General features: G+C 37.8%; 1 protein-coding gene across 2 annotated transcripts; it reads right to left on the minus strand.

The window, feature by feature from the left end:
* Positions 1 to 299: 299 nt before the first annotated feature.
* LOC149319698 (pituitary-specific positive transcription factor 1-like) lies at positions 300 to 20565 on the minus strand. Of its 2 annotated transcripts, none has more exons than XM_089508140.1 (6): positions 20424 to 20565; positions 12405 to 12470; positions 9122 to 9367; positions 6892 to 7056; positions 5510 to 5570; positions 300 to 513 (listed from the first exon to the last, which is right to left on the minus strand). In XM_089508140.1, exons 1-6 carry the CDS (start codon positions 20563 to 20565, stop codon positions 300 to 302), a joined length of 894 nt encoding a protein of 297 aa, XP_089364266.1. The 2 variants fall into 2 exon arrangements, with proteins under 2 accessions (XP_089364266.1, XP_089364265.1); XM_089508139.1 differs by having other exon boundaries at positions 12405 to 12554.
* Positions 20566 to 23302: the final 2737 nt, after the last annotated feature.

Raw genomic sequence — 23302 nt, forward strand, 5'->3', positions numbered from 1 at the left:
ATGGATGATAGCCCATTCAGTCTTCACAGAAATAAATGTATTTCCAGAGTCTGTAAAAAGGGTGCCTTGTCCAACTTCTATATATCTGGTACTACTTTAATGCTCTAAAGTTATTGTGCTAAGAGCTGCCATATGAAGGTACTATATCTCTTAAGGAAATGTGCCATACTTAAAAGTAGAGCAAAAATATTTTTATGATTGAACTTGAAGAACTTGTAAAAGTGGTAATTAGTACATGTTCTGTGTTTAGAACCCCCTTTAAGTCCAGTTTTTAAACCCATTTATCTTTGGAAGGAAGTCTACTGGCACTCTTGATGATCCTTAATAATGGAATTAAAGGTGTTGTGATGTAAACTTGTCTTCACTCTCTTTTCTCTTTGTCTTCTATTGCAGAACCAAACTCTCACCACTTCCTTCTCCAGATTGAGCCCCTCTGCCATCCTCATGATCTCCTGAGATGAAGGCTTGCTTTGTTCTGCAAAATGGCTTTCTAAGGCTTCTTTAGCAGCAATGCTAGGAAGAATACAGTATTCCATCATATGCCTCGTAAAACAATCTCAAAATACATTGAAATCAAAAGCTATTTTATTTACAACCTTTTACACATATCAGTAATGTTCCAAGGTAGGGCAACATGGAAACCACATTTAGTTTTCACATGTGTTATTGTTGTTGTTGTTGTTGTGTGACATCTGAGTTATGGCGACCCTAAGGTGACCCTACCATGGGATTTTCCTGACAAGGTTCTTCATAGGGGGTTTGCCATTGCCATCCTCTGAGGCTGAGAGATTGTGACTTGCCCAAGGTCACCCGGTGGGTTTATATGGCCAAGTGTTACATGTATTAGGCCTACTCAAATATTAAATGGGGCAAAACCATACACCTCTAGAATATCATTACTTTACTGAGGGTGGGTGATGTTTCCCCACACTCACCACTGCGCACCATAAGACAAAGGAAGCAATAGTGGTTACAAAAAGTTGAGGGAGGCAAGTCACCAAGTAGTAAGGAGAAAATAAGGGAATATTTATCTTCAAACCATTTGTTAAAGTGGGAAATTGTGCAACATATTCTGGTAACATTGGGGCTGTACAGACTGGCATCTTTGGCTGACCTGGGGGTGGAGTTGGGGCATGGCGTCTACATGATGCAGGCCCTGACTTTGCCCCTAGGCTGACCTGACACTGTGCTGCACCACATGGTGTGCGGTGTCACGGAGCTCCTCTGGCACAGTGTCTACAATGATACAGTGCCAGAGGAGCACTGAAAAGCTGCGGTGCCACAGCTATGGTGCCCTTTCCGTGGCAGAGAAAGGAGCTGCTTTTTGTAGCTCTTTTTTACACTGCAGAAAAATGAGAATGCGGTTCCACAGACTCAATCTGGCACAAAAAGGGGTGGCTATAGGCTGTCCCTTATGGTTGGTCTGTACAGCCCCATCCTTCCTTAGGAAAAATATGGATTCTCATTTTCTTTGTGAGCATTTTTCTGATAGAATAGGTTGCAGTCAATGACAGTTTGTGCCAAATAAAACTTGTTTATATTAAGTTGTCACATGTATAGCATAATGATAAGTAGCACATGTTGCATACAACAAACAGAGCTGCCACCTCTCACTGATCCACTAAAAGTTCTATATATCTATAGCAAGAATGGAGAACATATAGCTCTTCAGATGTTGGATTGCATCTCTCATCATCTCTCACTATTATGTATGCTACATAGTCTTGAGCCAAAACAAATTTGCCATTATCATGTTCTAATAAAGCAGAGTTGGGAATAATGTGGCCCATGAGATACGTGCAGCCTTTGAGATATTCACTGATTTCCCCCAAGCCCTCAATATCCACCACAATATTTTTCAGTACATCAAACAATGATAACTTTATTGGGCCAACCAAAATGCACAATTACATGTTGCAAGCTTTCAAGGATCCCCTGGCTTCTTCATCAGGCAAGGTGTTAAAAACCACACAAGAGAAAGAAAATTGAAGATGTTAGTCATTTGCATTTTGCTGTTTTTTTGTTCAAATGGTATGGAGAGGTATTATGTGCAGGCTGCAACCTCCTCCTTCTGACCATGTGGTCACTGGGAGATTCTCAAAGTTCAGGAAATTTAACATTGCTTTTTTGCAATCCGACATGTTTCCATCCTTTATGAGGCTCGGGCCCCTTTTGTTTTAACAGCTTTGCCTGATGAAGAAGCCAGAGGAGCTTTGAAAGCTTGCAACACGTAATTGTGCATTTTGGTTGTCCCGATAAAGGTATCATTCTTTGGTGGATTTTTGATTTGCTATATGGCCAGCACAGCTACCCCTGAATATTTTCCCGCTAAAACAAACAAACAAACAAAAACAAAAAACAACCCAAAATTAAATGAGGAAATATGCTGTTTCAGACTGACTAGCTAGCCATATCTCATGAGAGGGAATGATACTAGCCCAAGAGCCTTTTTCAGTATAGGTTGCATCTCCCTTATTTGGAATTCTGAAATCCAAACTACTTCAAAAACCAAAACTTTTTTTGTGGGTGGCTGAGATAGTGAAAACTTTGCTTTCTGATGGTTCAATGTATACAAACTTTGTTTCATGCAAAAAAGTATTTAAAAAATAAGTTGTATCAAATTACCTCAAGGCGATGTTTATAAAGTGTATATGAAACATAAATGACTTTTGTGTTTATACTTGGGTCCCATCGCCAAGATATATGTACATACAAATACAGGTATTCCAAAATACATAAGAATCCAAAGTCCAAAGCACTTCTGGTCCCAAGCATTTCAGATGGCATACTCAACCCATCACACCCTTAATTCTTCATGCAGGAACTCTTCTACTGCCACTAGATGGATGTTTCTATTTGTTGGGCTGTTTCTACCAACACAGCTCCAGAATTTTTTATTTCACAAATGAATCCCCTTTTCAGTAAGGTGGTAGGATTTTAACAAAGAGGTGGGCAACTAATAACTGCAAACCAAAGAAATAATAACTTTTTAAAAAAGAGTTTACTAATCTAGCATAAAAACAAGAGCAAAGCCCCATACTTTTTCTTTTCTTAAAACTCACAATTAGACTCTAAAATGCTTTTTTTTAAAATAGTTTGTTTCAGTTTGCAGTAAGCCCTAAACAAGCGATAGGAAAAGAAGTAGAGGAAAAAAGGGGATTCTGCTAAGCCTCTCTAATCAAAGCCCCTAAGATATACACTAGACTTTCACAATTTTCCCATTGTGCTCCTCTTAATTTAGCTGCTGAACATAAACTCTGTATATCAGAACAAAACTATGTATATCAGTATAAAACCATGTATATTAGTACAAAACAACATAAAGCATTATTAGGCCTATACACAACAATATAAATTAACACAAAGGACTAGTCCTGCCCCCCCCCCCAAAAAAAGCAACCCAGCCTGAAAAGGCAGCACCCTCCTTTCTAGCTGCCAAAATGGCAGCCATGATGCCAGTATAATTGCAGCCCTCCAGAGCTCTGGAGGCTCCTAAAATTTTTTGGGTGTAGTCCTCTGGGCTCCAGAGCATGCCTACCTTTGAAATAAAAATGTTGTCTGACTGTCAGTATTCAGTTCCATTGAGCTGCAGTAGTGAAATCATATATGTATCTATTCTGAGGTAAACCCCATTGAGTCCAATGGGACTTATTCCCACAAAAGATGCAGGATTGCAGACAAAATGTCTAGGCAAAATACAATCTGTCCAACATTAAGAACAAAGCTGCTCTGATAGCCTTTAGGGCTGAAGGGCGGGGTATAAATACCATAAATAATAAATAATAATTTTAAAAAGTGTTTCCATTTCCCTTTGTCTTGCACATTGGTTCTCAGTGAGGTGGGACCCCAGGGGGGCTGCGAGACCGGGAGACCCTGATCCCTCCTTCTCCTCCTTCTCCTCTTCCCAAACTTTTTTATGTGTAAAATTTACACATGCATTGAATTAAACACTGAATTTACCTAAATAAAACTCTTCTAAGTGTTAAAATATGAATATGTATGAATGTGTGTCTGAAAATATGTGTGTCTGAATTCTTAACCCAAAGGCCTTTAAATTCTGTGATTGTCACCCTTTTATATTGCTGTCCTTTCCCTGCTCTGCTTTTGTTTTTGGTACCATTGTTGAGCTGTTTGCCTATGTCATCTCCCTGTGAATAGATGCATGAACAATTGGGAATCTTCTAGAAAATTCAAGAGTGTATATGCAGATAACTGGGAGTGACGGTAAAGTCATCTGGTCTGCATTGCTCTCATTCTAAAGGACAAATAATCTTTGCTTTTTGGAGGAAGGAGCCAAAATTAATCAAAAAGATGTGTGTTCACATTTTGAAAGATCACATAATATTATTGCCATATCCACTGGTCAAATTACAAATGCCAAATTTATTCATTTGAAAGCCAAGTGAAATACACAGATTCCTTCCTATAGGTGCAACAATTAATTTTGACCACAAGAGGACAGTGTTATACCTTATGCTCGATATAAAAGCAGCACTTCCACAAAAATTCTGTTTCTGATGAAACACTTCTGATTTGTGACCTACTTCACATTTTCTTTTTAGAGAAATATTGTAAGTGTAAGTGGTAGACACCAGATGCTTGTTGTTTTGTACATTTGTGAAGTTGAACAATCCTAGCATGAGGTGGAGGAAATAATCACATTTTGTTCTGATATCCCAATTGTATCCCACCTTTCATAACACTGTAAATAAATTTTTTTTATTATTATAGGGATTCATGTTTATCTTCCAGAAGAGGAGGCTTACTAATATAGCACAACAAAAATATTATTTTGGGTGCTTCTGAAAGTAAGAATAATTGGACAGTGAACTGGACTGCCTCAGAAAGTGATGGATTCAAGTTCATTGGTAGTGTGTAAACGCAAGTTAGATGGCCACCTTTCTGGGTAGATTAGCTGTGGCTCCCTGAACTAGCAGAGGGGTTCATAAAACATAAAATCTTAGAGTTGAAAGGGGTTACAAGAGCCATCTAGACTGTCCCTCTGCCATGGAGGAATACATAGCTGCAGCACTCCTGGAAGTCTATTCCTTTATCAAACTGTTTTTACAGTAAAGAAGCTCTTCCCAATGTTCAGGAAGAGCTTTATTGTTGGATCAGATGGTCCTTGGCAGTTTTTCCAACTCCATGGTTCTATGATTTCTGTTCCCTAGTCAGATGCCTGGTGAAATGAGCAAAAATGGCTTCAACTTGTTTGTATTGCATAGCAGTTGGTGTACGCCCACTAATGCTAGAGGGGATATATAGCTATTGTGACTAGTAGTCATTTGTCTAATCCTCCTTTAAAGCTATCCAAGCTGTTAACCATCACTACCTTTAAAACTGAACCGATGTTAAAGGATTAGATGGAGAAGTACATGAAAATTTGCAGTCTCTTTGTTGGACAGGATGCAGCATAAACCAGTCAGTGACAGTATAGTTTAGTCCCCTTGTGAAGAAATGTGCAGCATGCTACAAAAAAAGCCCATTCCAGAATATAACAATTTCTTACCTAATAGTTGTTCTGCGCTTTCTCTTACGTTCATTCACTCCAGCCTTTTCACTGTATAAAGCTAAAGAATGAGACATATTGGCAAATGTTAACTTCTAGCAGTCAATGGCAAAATGCAGAACATCAGCTAGAAACTACTCCTGATTTATTTATTTGTTCTGTATTAAATAAATCATAAAGAAATCATGATATATTTCACCAGTTAATGGGATCCTGACAAAGTAGTACATTTGACACAGCAAATTGTAAAAACACACACTAAGGAATATTTTGTTGTTGTGTGCCTTCAAGTCATTTCCAACTTATGGCAACCCTAAGGCAACTCTATCATGGGTTTTTCTTGGCAAGATTTGTTCAGAGGAGGCTTGCCATTGCATTCCACTGAGGCTGACTGCATATGACTTGCCCAAGGTCACCCAGTAGATTTCCTGGCCATGCTGAGAATCAAATCCTGGTCTCCAGGGTCATAGTCCACACTCAAACCACCATGTCATGCTGTCTTCTACTATGCTGTATACATAATGTGTGTAGAATTCAATTATATAGCCGTGTTAGTCTGTAGAATTGGTATGTGGAGAGATCTTGTAGCACCTTTAAGATTAACTGTAAGAAAGAAATTGGTAGCATGAGCTTTCGTAGACTTCATTCTACTTCCTCAGACGCATAAAGCATGTGTGTAAAGAATGCATAATGTGGTTCCCAGCATTCAATTTGTCCGAATATTATAATTTTGTGGTAAAATTGTGTCTGAAGTGTACAGCTTCAGACTGAAGGTGAGGACATTTTTTCTCTTAAACTCCACACACTGAATGTTAACAAAGGTAGAAAGAATGTAAGTCTAGTGGTCATTTCTCCAATACTCACCTTTGCTTTTCATAGACCATTTCAAATGCTACAGTGGTGGGTATCTTAGGAGAGAATACTTATGACATGTATGTTCCCTTACTCTACCATAATTTGTGCAACCATGGTGACTGTGTACTGCATCTCTGCTGTCATGTGGCAGCCACATGAAGAAGGTTTGTAATGAAATGTTGGTTGTCACCATGAACAATATTATGCTCACAACTTTTATGGCTCTCTCTGTGCCTCATGTGGTGGCACTTCTGGAGCAATGCTTTAGTTCCCTAGCTGTGGGTTGGAATGATAGTTTTGCTATGACTCTAGATACTTTGTATTGTAGACATTAGATTAATCTAGACTGAGACAGTATAGGGACTATCATGGATACCAGAAAAATCCTGCTCCCCCTTCACCAGAAGAAGGAGCTAACTATGCTATATTTGTTGCAAATGGTTATTGCTCAATGTTAATTTTTTTTTAAAAAAAAAATCCACATAACCAGAAATTTCCCTTAAAAAGAGCCATAGATTCTACTATACCTCCCACTTGCTCTGCTTCCTCCAGCCACTTTGTTAGAATTGATTTCAATTTGCAAGCATTCTTGAAGCTCAGTTGCAAGTTTTCAAATCGGCAAATTGTTGTCTGGCTGAATTCAGAGCCATGCACAGCAGCCAAAGCTTCTCCTACATTTGTCTGTGTATAACCTGCTCAAAAAACAACAAACAAACAAACAAACAAACAAAAACACAATTCTACCTTCTGAAACTAAAAATGCTGAGACCTGTCCTTGATAGATATACATGCTTCCCTCTGGTTTCTACACTCATCTGTGATCTAAAGCTATTTTCCCTTTTACAATGTTTTCCTTTCACCGAATAACCTAAATCTGATTTTGGTTTCATATCACTGAAGGACAGAAAGGCTGGGAGCCAGCATGGTGTAGTGGTGTGAGCACTGGACATTGGTCCAAAATACACTGCAGAAATAAACTAGTTTGAGACTGCTTTATCAGCCCTGACTCAATGTTAAGAAATTCTGGGAATGTAGTCTTGTGAGATGTTAAACCTTCTCTATCAGAGAGCTCTGGTGCCACAAAAAACTACAATCCCACAATTCCCTAGCACTGAGCCAGGGCAGTTAAAGTGGTCTCAAAGTGGATTATTTCTGTAGTGTGTTTTGGACCTAAGACTCTAAAGACTTGGAGTCTTATTGCATGACAAAAGAAAGCTGGGATGCAGCGAGAGAGAAGTGGCTTTTTCCTGGCCTCTGTATGCAGTCGTACCACTTTCTCTCTCCTTCCAGAGGGAGATGGTTGTAAAAACGTGCCTTTTGCCAGCAGGATTTTTCCAGTGTGACAAAAGATACACTTTTATTACCATCTCCCTCAGGAAGAAAATTGAAGTGCTTCAATAGCATGCTGAGAGGCAAAGAGAAAGCCACTTCTTGCTTGCTGCCTCATGGCTTTCTTTTGTCATGAGATAAGGCTCTAGGTTTGAATCCTTGCTCCACCATGGAAACCCAGTGGGTGACCTTGGACAAGTCACACTCTCTTAGCCTCAAAGGAAGGCAAAGGCAAACCCTCTCTGAACAAATCTTATCAAGAAAACCCCATGACAGGATAGATCTTAGAGTATTAGAAATGACTTGAAGGCATGCAACAAGCAACAACAACAACACGTAAATGGGAGTGGGGTGACATAGGACATCTGTCAAGAGAGGAACCTGGCCTGCTCAAGAGCTGTGGAAACACTGTCTCTCAATGGAAACACCATATTTCCCTCCACCATGATTGCACCCTTCATCAAAAATTGCTTTACACTGGATAACAGAACACTATGCCATGCAAATTTATTGTGCTAAATAAATGAATAAATAAATAATATCACCAAGACGATGCCAGCTAAAACAATTTCAGTTGTTACACAGATAAATTAAAATGTAAGCTTGAAACATAGCACCATGTCTCCTGATAAATATACTAAAATATGAATTTCCTTTAATTGAGAAAACACAGATTCACATATACAACTTTTAAATAGTTATGCTTGGTATTGTTATGATAAACAGGCTATCGTTATGTTAGGTGAGATAGATACAGTCAGCTCTCCTTATACATGGATTTTTTTGTCCACAGATTCAAGCATCCACTGTTTGAAAATATTCCAAAAAAGTATAAATTCCAAATAACAAACCTTGATTTTTCCATTTTATATAAGGGACACCATTATACTATGCCATTGTCTTTAATGGAACTCGAGTATCCATGGATTTTGAACCAAACCCCAGCAGATAACAAGGGCCCACTGTATTGCGATCTATCAAGCTCAAGTGTTATGGCCTATCAAGTTATGATAAGCAAGTTCAAGTATTATTGCAAATTGACTGCATTTATTGTTAATAATTATTTATTTACCATGATTGATGTACTCTCACACATGCTTAAAAAGTCCAGTTTGTAAGGCCCTTGCAGAATATTACTGAGATGGTGGATAGCAGAGCATCATTACTACCACTGCAGGGATGTAGCCAGGATTATGGGAAGGGGGGGGCAGACTAAGTGCCACCATTTTGGAGGTGGGGGGTGGGAGGTAAACACATTGCAAATACATCAAGATATTTAAGTAATAAACATAATTTAACTAGATCCACTGGGGAAAACATATATTTTGTGATTAGATTAGGTTTGGTTGATATTAGTAGACATGGTGTGTTATCATAATGAAAGCTAATTGTGTTTAATGAACATACATAATTTAATGAGTCACATACCCAGCTTAATTCTTCTCAGTTTGAAATCATTGGCAAATTTTTCAAGCTCCCTGATTTCTGGAGAGTCCATGTCTATTGGTTCTTCAATGGCCTTATTCTTCTTCCGGAATTCTTGCTTAAAATCCGCGGTGGTAGGGTCATCTCCAAGGATTGATGGGTGCATGGGAGTAAAGCTGTGGCCCAAAGCACAAGAACTGGCACTCAAGGCATGGTCAGGGAATTTATAAAGACAGGGAGTGAGGCTACCTATCAGAAAAAACAAACAAACACACATATACAAGAAAACACATACAAAATATTATTCCTAACCATTGCTTGTTCAAAGACCCTTTTCTAGGTGAGAACAGCACCTTCCATACAGAAACTGTCCTCAGTATTGGAGGAAGATTATAGCACCATACTCATTATTTTGATCTCCAACTATATTGCATAAATGACCTAGTGAAATGATCTATAGTCCACAAAAATGATGCAAAAAAAAAAAAAGTTAGTCTTTAAGGTGCTGCAAGATTCTTTGCCCTTTTTGCTCAAATAGATTAACACTGCTATCCTCCCCCTCCCCATGAAGTTGGCATTCCTTTAGTTTTATTTCAGATTTGTCATGCATTTGCAAGGTGACATTTGCAGTGTGGAAAACAGATCATATGGTCACGAATCACCAAAGTGCGGTCATGGGGAAAGTTGTGATAAAAAATGATGTCAAACCAGTAAGTTTCCATTCTTAAACTAGTGCAACTGTGGCAGAACAGCAGGCTGTTCTGTGGTGTGATAAAATCCTTCACAGGGTTGTGTTTCATAGAAGGTGAAATAAGTGAGTGAGTAAATAGAAGAAACTGACTTGCCTTGTAAAGTGCCAACTCCATTCACAACATTGGGATGGGGCATGCTGCAGGTCTGCAAGATACGGCTTTGAGAGAGACTTGCTGCTAACATATCTGGAGCAGCTGGCTTGATGCCTATTACAGAAATGGAGCAATAAAGAAGAAACTAAGATTATCAGTTTTTTATGTGACGAATACTACTACAGCTTCAGCCTGATGGAACTCTTAGAGGAAGAATATTGCGGATACACTAAAATAATAAAAATAGGTTAATTATTTTAATAACAAACAACTTACTTAAAAGGTAAACTAACCCCCTTCTCCCACCACACACAAATTACTGTCCTGCAATATGGTAATCTCTATTTCAGCAATGGCAATCACCTGAACTAAGAGAACCAGCATTCTATGATGTTTACCATTTTGAATCAAACAGTGCATTTTAATGGCTAGAACAACCTCCCTCTGCCTAACATCCTCCAGATGCTTTGTACTACAATGCCTATTAGCCGTGCCAACATGACAATGGTCAGTGTTGATGGATTAGTCATCTAAAAGATCTGGAGCATGCTAGGATGGAGAAAGGTGGGTTAAAGGGTTGGACTAAGGTTTTTTTTTTTTAGAAATCCTGTTTCAGATTCCCTTTCAACCGTGAAGCCTGTGGGATGACCCAAAGCCTATCACTCTCCCACTTGGCCTCACCAACTGCATATTACTGTTGTGGAGAGGGGAAATTATGTATAGTTATCTTGGAGGATATGAATATATAAATATAATGGTGTTTTTTTCCTTCAGCAAGCCATGGAAAAAGTGTAGACAGCTTTGAAGCTGACCACTGGAAATCTTTAAGGAACTCTTTACAGGATTCCTACCTCCATAAAAGGTAAAGTGTTTTGGATTATTATTGGGCAAGATTTATCTATACAACATTTAAAAGTTTTTCCAGCTACATCAGTAGAGACTTACTGAAAATTCTTGAGAAATGTTTTCTGCCCAAGTAAGAGGCCTGTGGCTTCGCATGAGACAGAGGCATCCTGGATCTCAAGAGGAGTTGGTTTACTGTTTCAATTGAATTCAAATTTTATTTTGTCTAAGTCTCCACATGACCCAGAGAGGCATGTTTTCTGCCTACACTGAGATCTCTCCAGCTGAACTACAGCAAAGTCAATATCTATACAAAATGTAGGCCTGCAACTCCAAAACCATCACTTTTCTTCTGTATACAAAACAGCATTTTCTGCACTAGATACAATATTTTCTGCACATATGATCTGCATTATATTATTATATTAGATATAATAATATATTGTTTTATATTATATCATATATTTTCTATACAGCTACCAGAAAATGTTGTTTTCTGTACCAAACAACCACATGCGAATTTTGTGGAAAATGAATCCCCAAATGCAGCATTTACTGTGTAGAAAAAAACTTTTTGCACACCATGTGCAAAGAACTGTGTGCACATTTTGTGTAGAATAAGTTCCAAGCTGCAAAGATTCTCAGGAATCTTCAGACAAGGGATTCTGGACACCGGAAAAAACATATTTTCTGACCTTTTTCCAGATAGTTTCAATGATCCCTCCCCCTCCATCCCTATCAGTGGCTTCCTTCATATCTCTGATCTACGTACACATTCATATTGACTGAAAAGCAGAGCATGGAAGCAACAGATTACAAATGATTTAATTAACTTTTCTCTGTATCTTGGTAATGGTAAAGTTATATTTTCAAAGCAGTACAAGAAGATATTAGTTTATTGGTATGATGAGTAATGTTTTCTAGTTAAATTTAAAGGAGCATTATATGGCATTATTGGAAGCAATCTGGAAGGGATTATTTCAGTTTTCATGCTGTTCTCAATCCTACATCTTTTTTTTTAATTCAAGGGGGGAAAGTAGCAAAAATTAGCTACAAATATAACAAACAGAATAATTATTATTTTAAAAAACCTTCTGTGCTGAATAATATCACTGCATTGCTTTTAAAAAACTGTAATGAGTAAAGGGAATATTTTACTTCATAAAGGTAACTTTCCAAGCTCTGGTGGAAACAACTAACAATAGCCTAAATCTGTATCACATACATGTACTATGTAGATATGCAAAATCCTGGCAAAGCCCCTGCCAGCATGATGGCAAGAAGATTTTAGGAACTGTAGTGAAAAACAACAACAACAATACAAAACGAAACAACTTTCCCAGGCACTGCATATATTAGTGATGAGAATGGATAATAATTGTACCATCATTGTGGCATATTTAAGTTTAAGGGCCTGGGACTGATTTTTGTAACAGATCCTGGCAAATTGCCACAGTAAAGATACTGCTTAAATGAACCCCATAATAGAAATTATCTTTCATTATTTGTCTTGGTTCAGAACAAATCAATTGCCAGCATTACCAAATAAATAAATAAATAAATAAATAAATAAATAAATAAATAAATAAATTCCTTACCTGCCATCACCCCATATGCAGCCTGTTGGTTTCCATAATGGCAAGAAGGGACAGAATAATGCAGACCTGCGACACCATTTCCCCAAGTTGCCATGGCAGAGCATGTGTGGGAACATTTAAAAGATGGGATCAAAGACAAAACAGATGAGGCTGGTAAGAAAATGTATAAGGGTTGAAGATGCAACCTTTTTATCAATAGGCACTATAAAATGTCTACAGTCTGGAATTTGTCTTGAACCTGCAACTTATCCATTTGACAAAATGTTAAGAATATGAGTAAATTTGATCTACTACATAGGGTGAAGCACTCATCTGCTTTCGAGTTTCAGATCAGTTCAGATTTATTGTGCCAGTAAAATGTTTTTGCAAACACGTTGGGTAAAAGGCCAGAAAATAAGGGCTAAATTTGAACTGGGCAGATGCTGGGGGATCAACAGAGCACTTTGCCACATGTTGAGCTATGAATGGATCCATTCATCCCATACTTTTAATGCCAGTTTGGTCCAGGGAGCTGGTTCCCTCTTGGCTTCCACAATTATGGATGTTATCTGTAGCTGTTTTCACTGTGCATAATTTAAGATTGGTTCCCCCATCATCAGATATGTAGCATAAGGTAGATCTGTGTGAAGAGTGAATACTAACATTGGTGGTATCCAGACCAGCGCTTTGCACTGGCCTGGATACGTGCTAGGGTTGCCTTGGGGCGTCCTTTATAGACGCCCTTCAACCCTAGCACGTAACTGCGGTGTGGTAATGGTGGCGCCCTGTCTATATGGGCGCCGCCATTATGATGTCAAGGCCATGCTGCCTCCAAACAGAGCAATGTGGGCGTGATGCATGTGCGCCACTACAGGCCACTTGTGGCACCCTTTCAGCGGTGCTGGAAGGAGCTCCGAAACGGCTTTACACGGCTGCGCCAGTGATACAAAAGAGAAAGGGGCCAAGTGGCCCCTTTCTCTCTCTTCCCGACGCTGTCAGGGTGTCCTTGGGGCATGAAGCCCCAAGGACACCCCTTTCCAGGGTGTGGGGAAATGGCTTTTTGCAGCTTCCCCGAGGCCTGGAAAAGTGGCAGACTGGGGCCTCTGGGGTTGTCGCTGTGGCCGCTGAGGCCCCGATCCATCGGGGAAAGGGGAGGGTGCAGGCTGCCCCAAAGGGGCAATCTGTATCCTGCTGAAATTGAATGAATGAATGAATGAATTTATTACGGCAGATGGCCAGCACAAAAATATAGCAAAAATACAAAACATGTAACATAAGGTGTACTGCTGTAGCACAAATATATCAACATTCTACCCGCTGAAATTAGACTGGAGTGTGTGTGTATGTGTGTTCCATATTGGTGTGTTGCAACTGAAAATACTTAGGGTTTTATGATACTATATAGGCTTTCAGGTGCTGCTCTTTTTTGTCATTACTAGATCACATCTGAGGTTTAGATAGCTAGTTGACATTATAGATGTTAATTACTTGAAATTACTTCCAAATGTAATAACCAAGTTATATTGTAATCATAACAAAATATGACTTCATTTCTTTTGTAACATAGATGTAAATTCTCGTTGCTTTTATACTTCCAGGGGTGCAGCCTCACTAACAAGGGGAATAAAATCACATGGCTCAAGCGTTGGCTATGGTGGACCTACTGCTGATGTCAAAGCCACAATCTAGTGAACAGGATGAGAATGTGTTTTATACTACTGCCCTATTTTGGTTAGTTTTGAGAATGGGAAGGTAAAGTGTTACCTTTAAATAGTAATAGTAAAATAGCATACGGCGTGAGTTTTCGAACTCATGCCAAACAAGTCTCGAAGAGAAACGACAAAGCAGAAAGAACCACAACCCGGAAACATCACCCAAGGAGACTTTCCGCTGTGCTTTCTGCAACTGGACCTGTTTGTCCTGGATTGGCCTTTTTAGTCACCAACGCGCTTGTACAAAGCGCAGGATGAGTCCTTCCTGAATCTTCGTTTGCGAAGCAAAGCCAGAGAGAGAAAATAGCATAACTATCTGGGGGTCTTAAATTTATAAGGAGGATTAATTATTATTTTTAAAAGAAATTTTTGAAACCAATAGATCACATTTTAGTGATGAATTGTTCAATGAGTCTGAAATACCCTTTTGCTGCTATTCTTAAAGACTTTTAAAAAAAGGATATATGTTTTTATTTTATTTGTTAATAATACGCCAAGATTATTATATAATACAAGTACATACAGGGAGGTGGGCATGATTGGCATCAGTCCCCAAGCCTTGTTAACATCCCAGCTTTCAAGATACTGTTTGCCCAGGAAATGCTGTGTTTCCTCGCTGGCATCACTAGAGTTGGCGTCACCTGGTGTGATAACGCATGGTGTATCCTGGTGCAATAACACATGTATCTCCTCCCATACAGAATCTTTAGTAATGCTTTCTGTACTAATGTTACTCATAAATCGTAATTCTTGTATATCACTGAATGTGATGGCAATAATTGTAACATAAACTAGCAAAATTAAAATTATACCTTTAAATTACAATATCATACACACAGCTGAAATGTATTTACATGTACAGAGTTTCATGTGGTTAAAGAGAAAATTTTGTGAGATGTGATTTTTTTAAAGGAAAGAATAACATTTTAATTAATTATTTAAAAAATTTTTTTTTATTTTATTTTATTTATTTTTTAAAAAAGCACTGGGGCCTTTCCTTTCTCCTCCCACTGAGCCTCACACCACTCATGCCATCTCTTCAGCATGTTAAAGGGATGCAGGCAAACACCACAACTTATTTCTGCCAAGACAGATGTTTGGAGAGCAGTGGTGTCACCCCCCCCCACACACACACACACCCTAGTAATGCCCCTGTGTTTCCAACATGTTCCCTATGTGCAATTTGTACACCATAAACATAATAGAAATAGATAGTGTACTGAAGTGTACATGCATTGGTCCTTGTAACTTTGAGAATTTTCTGCCAATCAAGTGTTAATAATATTAGGGTAGATGGTCTAACCAGTATAAGGCAGCTTCCTATCTTGCATCCATATGACAGAGATATATTGCAATATTTAACACAGGTTTTCTTTATGGGAAAGAGATAATAATAATAATAATAATAATAATAATAATAATAATATATTTGTATCCCACCTCTCCCTAAACATTAATTTTTTTAAAAAAATCAAACAACCTATAGATTCCACTTACATTTTTACCAGCAAATTAAATGGGAAACACATTTTCAATGCATTACTTTCTGTCAATAGCCAGAACTAATCTTTTTCCTTACATCTTTTCTTTTATTTATTGTTTTTGTGAATCTGCAACATTTTAATACTTACATAAAGAAAAAGAAAATAAATTACTGCATGCTAAACATTTTCATTCTTTCAGTCATGGATCTTATTTTTAAAAAGAAATAGATTACATTCCTGGAAGGGTTCTATTTCATATTAAATTAAAAATGCAGTGAAATGCTCTGCTTGCTTCTTCATCGCTTTTGAATTCATAAATGGTTTTCTGCTGTGTAACTGGAAAAGTTTTCAGTTAATGATCTTTGAAGTAGTTGAATAAAGTACAATATATTTTCAGGGTCATATGCTTTAATATCTTTCTTGATATTTCTCTAAAATTAAAGTCTAGAAGTCCCAGGGTTGTACAAAACCTTAAAAACTGAAAAAGAGCATCCCTTTAAATTGGCTTCAAGGGAAAGGAGACAGTTGGAGTTTCTGGGCACAGTGACCTTCATGGATCACTACTGTCTTTCAACTAGGAAAAACAGGATGAAAGAAGTAGAAGTGACTTGGAAAAAAATGACAATGAAAAAGCTTGGCCAATGAGATTTTTTGGGTCAGATCTTTTAATGGATAACCCATCTAGCTTTTCTTGCTATTTGTGTTTTTAAAATATGGTTGGTAGGAAGTACTTAATGGTAGAACTCTAGTTGGTAGTAGCAACTGGATTTAAACTCATGTGAATGGAGATTGCAAAATTTAGGTTGGACACAACTCCACAGTCACCCATCCAGAATGACCTCTTCCCATGCTGCCTGAAGCTTTCTGGAACTTTTAATCCAAAACTTGACTTTTCCATGCTTTCCATGGGAGTCAAACCTGAGAGCTGCAGAAATAAACCAGAAAGGTAGGTTATTTCAAAACAAAGGAATAAACAACTATAGGTCCAAAACACACTGCAGAAATAATCCAGTTTGAGATTGATTTAACTGCCATGGCTCAGTGCTAGGAAATCATACGAATTATACTTTATTGTGGCACCTGAGCTTTGTGACAGAGAAGGCTAAATGTCTCACAAAACTACAGTTCCCAGAATCCTCTAGCATTGAGCCAGGGCACTTGAAGCAGTCTCAAACTGGATTATTTCTGCAATGGGTTTTGGACCAAAGTGGTCCAGCTTAAACTGTTGAAGATCGTTTCATAACATCTGATTTTTAGAAAAGGAAAACCAGCACTAATTGAATAAACCATTGTAAATCCTGGAACAAGATTTTCAGGCTGGACCAGGCGTCCCAGCTGTTTCCAAGGGCCCAAGTATCTCAAAATGGCCCCGCTTGATTTAATTCTGACTAAGGATGAGAAACACTCACCCACCCATTCCGTATCACAGCATTTCTACTGCCTGCTGCCACTACCCAGCCAATTACTACCAATAAGCTTGCCTGGCAAATTCATTATTCTTGCTTTAAATACTTAATGTAAAAAAGCAGAACTCTGGAGCAAATCATATAACACCCCAGTGCTAAAATATGATGAAGAAAATGGAAAATCTATCCCTGCCCCTGCCCCCCCCCCCCCTCACGCACACACCTGTTTGGTTTTCATGTATTTGCTTGGATTTTACTACTGATTGTGTTAATATTATTTCTGCTGCTAAAATATTTTGCCATTTATGCAATGGGGCTGGTTGTATTTTCTTATTTGTACATGTACTGATACCCCTCTTGGTACTGAATCAATAGCCTATAAATATTTGATATGAATAAAATTTTAAAAAAGCTTTCCCCCTTAACTATTGCATATAAATCCCTGGAAATCCCTGAAAGCCTGATGCTTGATCAAATGCCATCCTGCTACACAGACTGTAACATCTGGATTTCAAACATGCCACAAAACAATTGTATGAGCACTTTCAAATATTTTTCTGGTTCAACCCAGCATCTTGTAGGGATAAGAAAATAAGGGTGTTTATTTTTATTGAAGATAAGAAGGCAAAAAACTAAAACAAAACACTAGGAATAGAGCATATTTTCCAGCTATAAAAAGCTAACCTTAGAAGTATTTATTTTGTATGATAGGTAAAGGTAGGTCCCACCCTTTTAGGAAATGCTGTTAATTATTTTCTCTCAGATGTAAAGTTGAAGGCTTTCATGGCCGGCATCCATAGTTTTTTGTGGGTTTTTCGGGCTATGTGGCCATGTTCTAGCAGAGTTTCTTTCTGACGTTTCGCCAGCATCTGTGGATGGCATCTGCCAGCCACAGATGCTGGCGAAACGTCAGAAAGAAACTCTGCTAGAACATGGCCACATAGCCCGAAAAACCCACAAAAACTCTCTCAGATATGTTTTAGGGAAAATCTTATTAGTGTACAGAGGAATTAACATAACAGAATTCTAAGTGTTAAATTGCTAATTTTTAAAGGCTATTTTTATTTACTGCTAATTATACCTTTTCTGTTTCAAAACCCTGTTTGTAGAAATTTTTAATAATCTGAGAACAGAATTCTGGTTTTAAAAGTCTACCTAAGCTAGAATTCTTGCCCAGTGGTAGCTAACCTGTTGGAAAAGGCCACAGCTTTCTGGGAAGGTCATAAACAGTAACAGGATTCTACTTGTTACACTAGTAACTGGTATTCAGGGGCATACTGCTTCTGATACTAGACACAATGTGCAATCCAACTCATAATAGTAGAAATATTATCAACAGGTAAAGCCAAAAGGCAGGAGCTTCAGGACAGATAAATAGAAGCAATTCTTCATATGACTCTTCATAGATTCTCCATGAATTTATTTAAAAGCCATCCAGGTCAGTAGGTATCATTAAATTTTCTTCAGGGGTATAAATAAATAAATTATTGTTATTGTTATTGTTATTAGGTAAGCTCCATAGTGTTAACTATGAAGTGTCATATGAAGAATTGCTTCCACTTATTTGTCCTGATGCTCCTGCCTTTTGGCTTTACCTATTATAATATTTCTACTGTTATGAGGAGGGAAGAGGAGTTATTATATGTTTTCCCATGTCATATACTGTGGTTACACTTCTAAACAGCCCCAAATGTTGTAACCTTGCCCCATTTGACCCAACCATTTGATCAATTTGGGCATCTTTGCTTGGAAATAGGTTTAAGACATAAATTGAAGAACATTTTCCAAATGCCTTACAATTTAATGCTAAACCTATTGAGTATCGTAAAACAATACACTCTGCAGAGGAGATCCTTGAAAGGAGAAAAGAGAACAACCGGCTAGAGTTTTTATATGTGCTTACTTGGAGGTAAGGTCCATTGAATACTATGCGACTTAACACTAAGTTCTTAAGCATAAGATTGGGCTGTGAGGTTACTGGTGTTATGAAATAAAATAAAGACCACCTATATTCTTCCAGTGAAAATACAAATCACAAATGTATGTATCTCATGCCCATTTTTCAAAAAAGTTACTAATTTCTTTGAAGATTGTTCCAGTCACAAAAGAGCAATATATTGTATTAAAAATCTTTTAACTGAGTGGCATTACATCAAGCTCTCATTTCAAATAGAACTACCAATTTTCATTTACCTATTCTGTTTTTAGTCACCAAACATAAAATTCATTGAAAGCGTGACACACAATACATCCCCCCTCGGGTAATATTGAAGTTTAGGTGACTGCTTTTTGGAACCAGTATAAGCCAGATATAGAAACCATATCTCCCAAAATTAATCATTGTAATTAAGAAGCAATGTGGTCCTAATTTGGATAGAAGTTTAAAACTATTGTACTACAATAGTTTTAAGAGGTACTATTCCAGAATTAATCATTTTTCACTGAACTTTTAAAGACCTCATTGAATTGCTTCCTTACACTTATTTTCTGTGCCCACAGATGTGAACATGGAAAGAAGGGGACTTAGCATTCAAAATGTTCCACATGTTGAGTAAGACACCTTGAATGGGAGTGATGGAGGATGAGAGGTATGCAAAAGGTGACTGGAGTACGCTCATAATATTTTGACAAACAGCTAGATATTCCTTCCACCACATTTTCATTTCCAGGATATATAGTATAACAATTTCTAAGCTACATCTTTGAGTGAATGAACTCGAATGAGGTTAATACTCCTTCCTGTTTTCTCTGAGTTGAGCTCATTTCTATTCATTTGAAAAATGAAGTCACATTTTCTTTTGAGGGAAGAAGATTTCATGCCACTTGGAATAAATTGATACTCTGGATCAACTTCCAATTAAATGAAAATGCTAGCTATCACATTTGTAAGTGCCATTGAAATCAAGAGGATATCTGAGTAAGTTAATTTAGGATTTGCTCACCGATAGATGCATCTTTGCATGTATACCAGTTATTCAAGTCTTCATACTGTGTAGAACATAAAACTTCAACATTTCCATTGAATTATGTAGGAGTTTTAAGTACGTATAAAATAAGTAGCTGAATTGGTGCTCAGGTATAGTACCTGTGTATTGAATTATTAAATCCAATTATTTAAAAATCGTGGCATAGAATAAAATTGATTTGATGATGCTTTTGAAATTGACTATCCAGATTAGTGACCAGGCAAATGTTAATGTCAAGTTCATGTGACAATGAAATACACTCCATGAAAATTAAATGTGGATACAGTTTAAAAAACAGGTACATTCGTTGTTACTTGTTGTTTCTCTCATTTCACTAGGTCATAATCCAAGTAGCTCCTTTTAAACCGCCCCAATTTCTATTTGTATAAAACATGAAAAATGCCAAGGTAATAACATGGAAGATTGATAACAATAGAAAATGGCACAGTTGTTACAATTTTTAAAAAGGTACCTGTGGACACCACATTAGTGGCATGGTTGGAGACGGGTATACACTCTGCAGCACTATGATGCATTATCAGAGGCAGAGTGGGAGATGAATCCGAATTCAAAGGGATGAAGGTGTCAGTTGAAGGAAAGACTTGACAACTCATCCCCACCAAGAGAATGAGCAAGAGAGAGGAATGGAGAGGTGCCTTGTCTTGCTTTTCTGGTGATTAGCCTATGCAGTTCACAGCAGTTCAGATTCAGTTGCCAGCTCCTTCACTTGCATATATACATAACATATGCTGTGGTACACAGGGAGGTCGTGTGCAGGTATTTATACCACAAGGAAATCCTTTTATCCATTTTAATGTGTTTTGCCCAGCCATGTTGCTTGATCGCTTTGGAAACTCCTTCCTTCCCGCTTGAATGCAACAGACACCCAATTAATGACAAGGAAACCAGAGACCCAATTTTGTAGAACCTTTCAAGCAGGCTTTTGTGAAGGAACAATATTGGATAAGGCTATTGGAGGGAGTTCTTTTATCCCAATTTCTGCTCATATGATCACTGTAGAAAGCTCCTCAGGGTTACTCATCTGTAGGAACACCTGTCCATGCCCCCCCCCCCCCCCCGATCCCACTGGTCTTTGTTTTCTTTTCTCTTCCAAGGTAGCTGACTCAAAAGCTAAAATGCCTGAAAAGTTCTGCTCATGAAACATAGACCCCTGAAACTATACAGATGTGATTTGATTCTTAATATGTGGCCCATATGAATTGATTCATAGATAAATGTTATTGGGTGAAGAAGAATATGCTAGTTGGCAAGTGGTTCTTTTGCAAAAACCAAGGTAGATTTTAAGGCCTAAAGGGAACAAGTGTCTTGAGATAACATGGAATTTTAAAGGGTTTTTATTGTAACTATAAGTCTTTTTTTTAAAAAAAAATATGTTGTTACAGTTGTTGTTAAATGTCCAGATTGATCTTTTAAAAATACACATCTATATTGCCATAAGGACAGATTGTGATAAGGTTGTTACTGTTATGTACTGTTATGCTATTCTGAAATTACTATTTATTTATTTATTTATTTATTTATGGTATTTATATCCCGCCCTTCAGCCCTAAAGGCTATCAAATAAAACTATAAAATATTCAAGAAAAAGTTACCACTCCAAAACAGTTTTAAGTATCCTGTAGTTAGCAACAGATGCTGGGAAGAAATATTTGTTATAGTTCAGCTAACAATAATTGATTTCCCATTTTCTGAGTTTATATATAGAATCAAACTGGGTACAATCTTTGTTCGTTCTGTTTCTGTTTGGATCTGCTGAGTTCAACTGAGAATCCAAATACAAGGAATGCTGGGGAACTGTGGGTCCTCATTAACTCCCCTAAAACCTACAGTCCAACCTCATGGTACTCATCTTTAAAAAAATAATGAGAGAAATTATTTACCATGGTGCTATATAAACTGTAATCACATGCCTTTCTACTATTTGGAATGCAAAACGACACTTAAATATCTGTTAATTTTGAACAATATCAAATAATAGTGCTTGATATCTGGTTTTATCAAACAAAAAGCAACAATAGCAACTACATTTGGAAACAAATCCATTACATATTCTCCCTGCTATGTTTTGATTATCACTGTATGAATCAAACTTGTTAATACTAGTTATTGGTAGTGAAATCTGAATAGAGATTACTAATTCATATAACTACAGTCATTGTAGTCATACTGTATAGATAATTCTCATACAGTTCCCGAAAAGTCTCTCCCCACTCCCGCACTAGAAAATGTTATGTATGAATGGAGTCTTCTTCTTTGTAGGTCTATGCATTCACTGGCATAGAAAAGAATACAACATCTGTTGAAATACTCCATGTGACTAAACATTATACAGTTATCCCTCCATATTTGCGGCTTTGATATTTGTGGATTTGATTATTCACAGATTTCATTAATATGTTCTCTCTAGGACTGTTTAGGTCCTCCAGTGCAACTCTGTGGTCAATTTTAACTAAAATCTGCACTGAAAGACCATTTGTAGCTACTCCAGTGCCATTCTATAGTCAGTGTATGTTGGACATTGACCACAGAGTTGCACTGGAGGACCTAGAGATTCCTAGAGAGATGTCCTCTCAGGTAAAAACAGTGTTTTTGTTATTTGCGGTTTTTCCATATTCACGGGGGTCTTGTTCCCCTAACCCTAGCGAATATGGAGGGACAACTGTATTCATACTAAGTTATAACTGTGCCCATTTGAACAGGCTAGGGAGAAATTTATCTAACCTAGAACACTTTCAGTGTGTGACTAAGGTACCTTTTACGTTACATAAAAGGGTAAAGATTTCCCCTTTGTCATGGTTGTCAAGTTGTGCCCAACTGTAGGGAGCAGTGCTCATCTCTGTTACTAGGCTGAAGAGCCAGCATTTCAAAGATGACTCCGTGGTCATTTGGCCAGCATGGCTGCACAGATTGCTGTTACTTTCCTATTTATCTACTTCCACCTTTAAATGCTTTTGAACTGCTAGCTGGCAGAACCTGGGACTAGTGAAAGGAGCTCACTTTGTCATGTGGCACATAGTTCTCAAACTGCCAACCTTGTCGTCATTGGAGTTGGCAACCCACACATTGAGAACTGCTGCTTTGGGGTTTGCAAGTGGCTTGAGGGTTACATTTTGACCACCTCTGCTATAAAGTAAAGCATCACATGAATATTTTACATCTATGGAGATTGATTTCTTCAACTGACTGTATCATAGATGAGCACATCTTAGCTGGCAAAGGTGATAAATACAGCAGAAAAGCCCCGGTGGCTTGTTCAGCATTCTGTTCATACAGCAGACAATCAGTCTATGGGGAAGCCTACAAGCATGGCATGAGTACAAGTAGAGAAAA

This window comes from Sceloporus occidentalis, unplaced genomic scaffold, assembly GCF_023333645.1.
Source record: "Sceloporus occidentalis isolate IW3139 unplaced genomic scaffold, rSceOcc1.0.p SCAF_2, whole genome shotgun sequence".
Taxonomy (NCBI): Eukaryota; Metazoa; Chordata; class Lepidosauria; order Squamata; family Phrynosomatidae; genus Sceloporus; species Sceloporus occidentalis.

Coding starts and splice junctions, on each gene's coding strand:
- LOC149319698 (XM_089508139.1), bottom strand. CDS start 20,565: ATGAGTTGTCAAGTCTTTCCTTCAACTGACACCTTCATCCCTTTGAAT. Junction 12,555..20,423: donor CACTAATGTGGTGTCCACAG/GTACCTTTTTAA, acceptor TTTTCTTACCAG/CCTCATCTGTTTTGTCTTTG. Junction 514..5,509: donor AAGCGCAGAACAACTATTAG/GTAAGAAATTGT, acceptor TATTCTTCCTAG/CATTGCTGCTAAAGAAGCCT.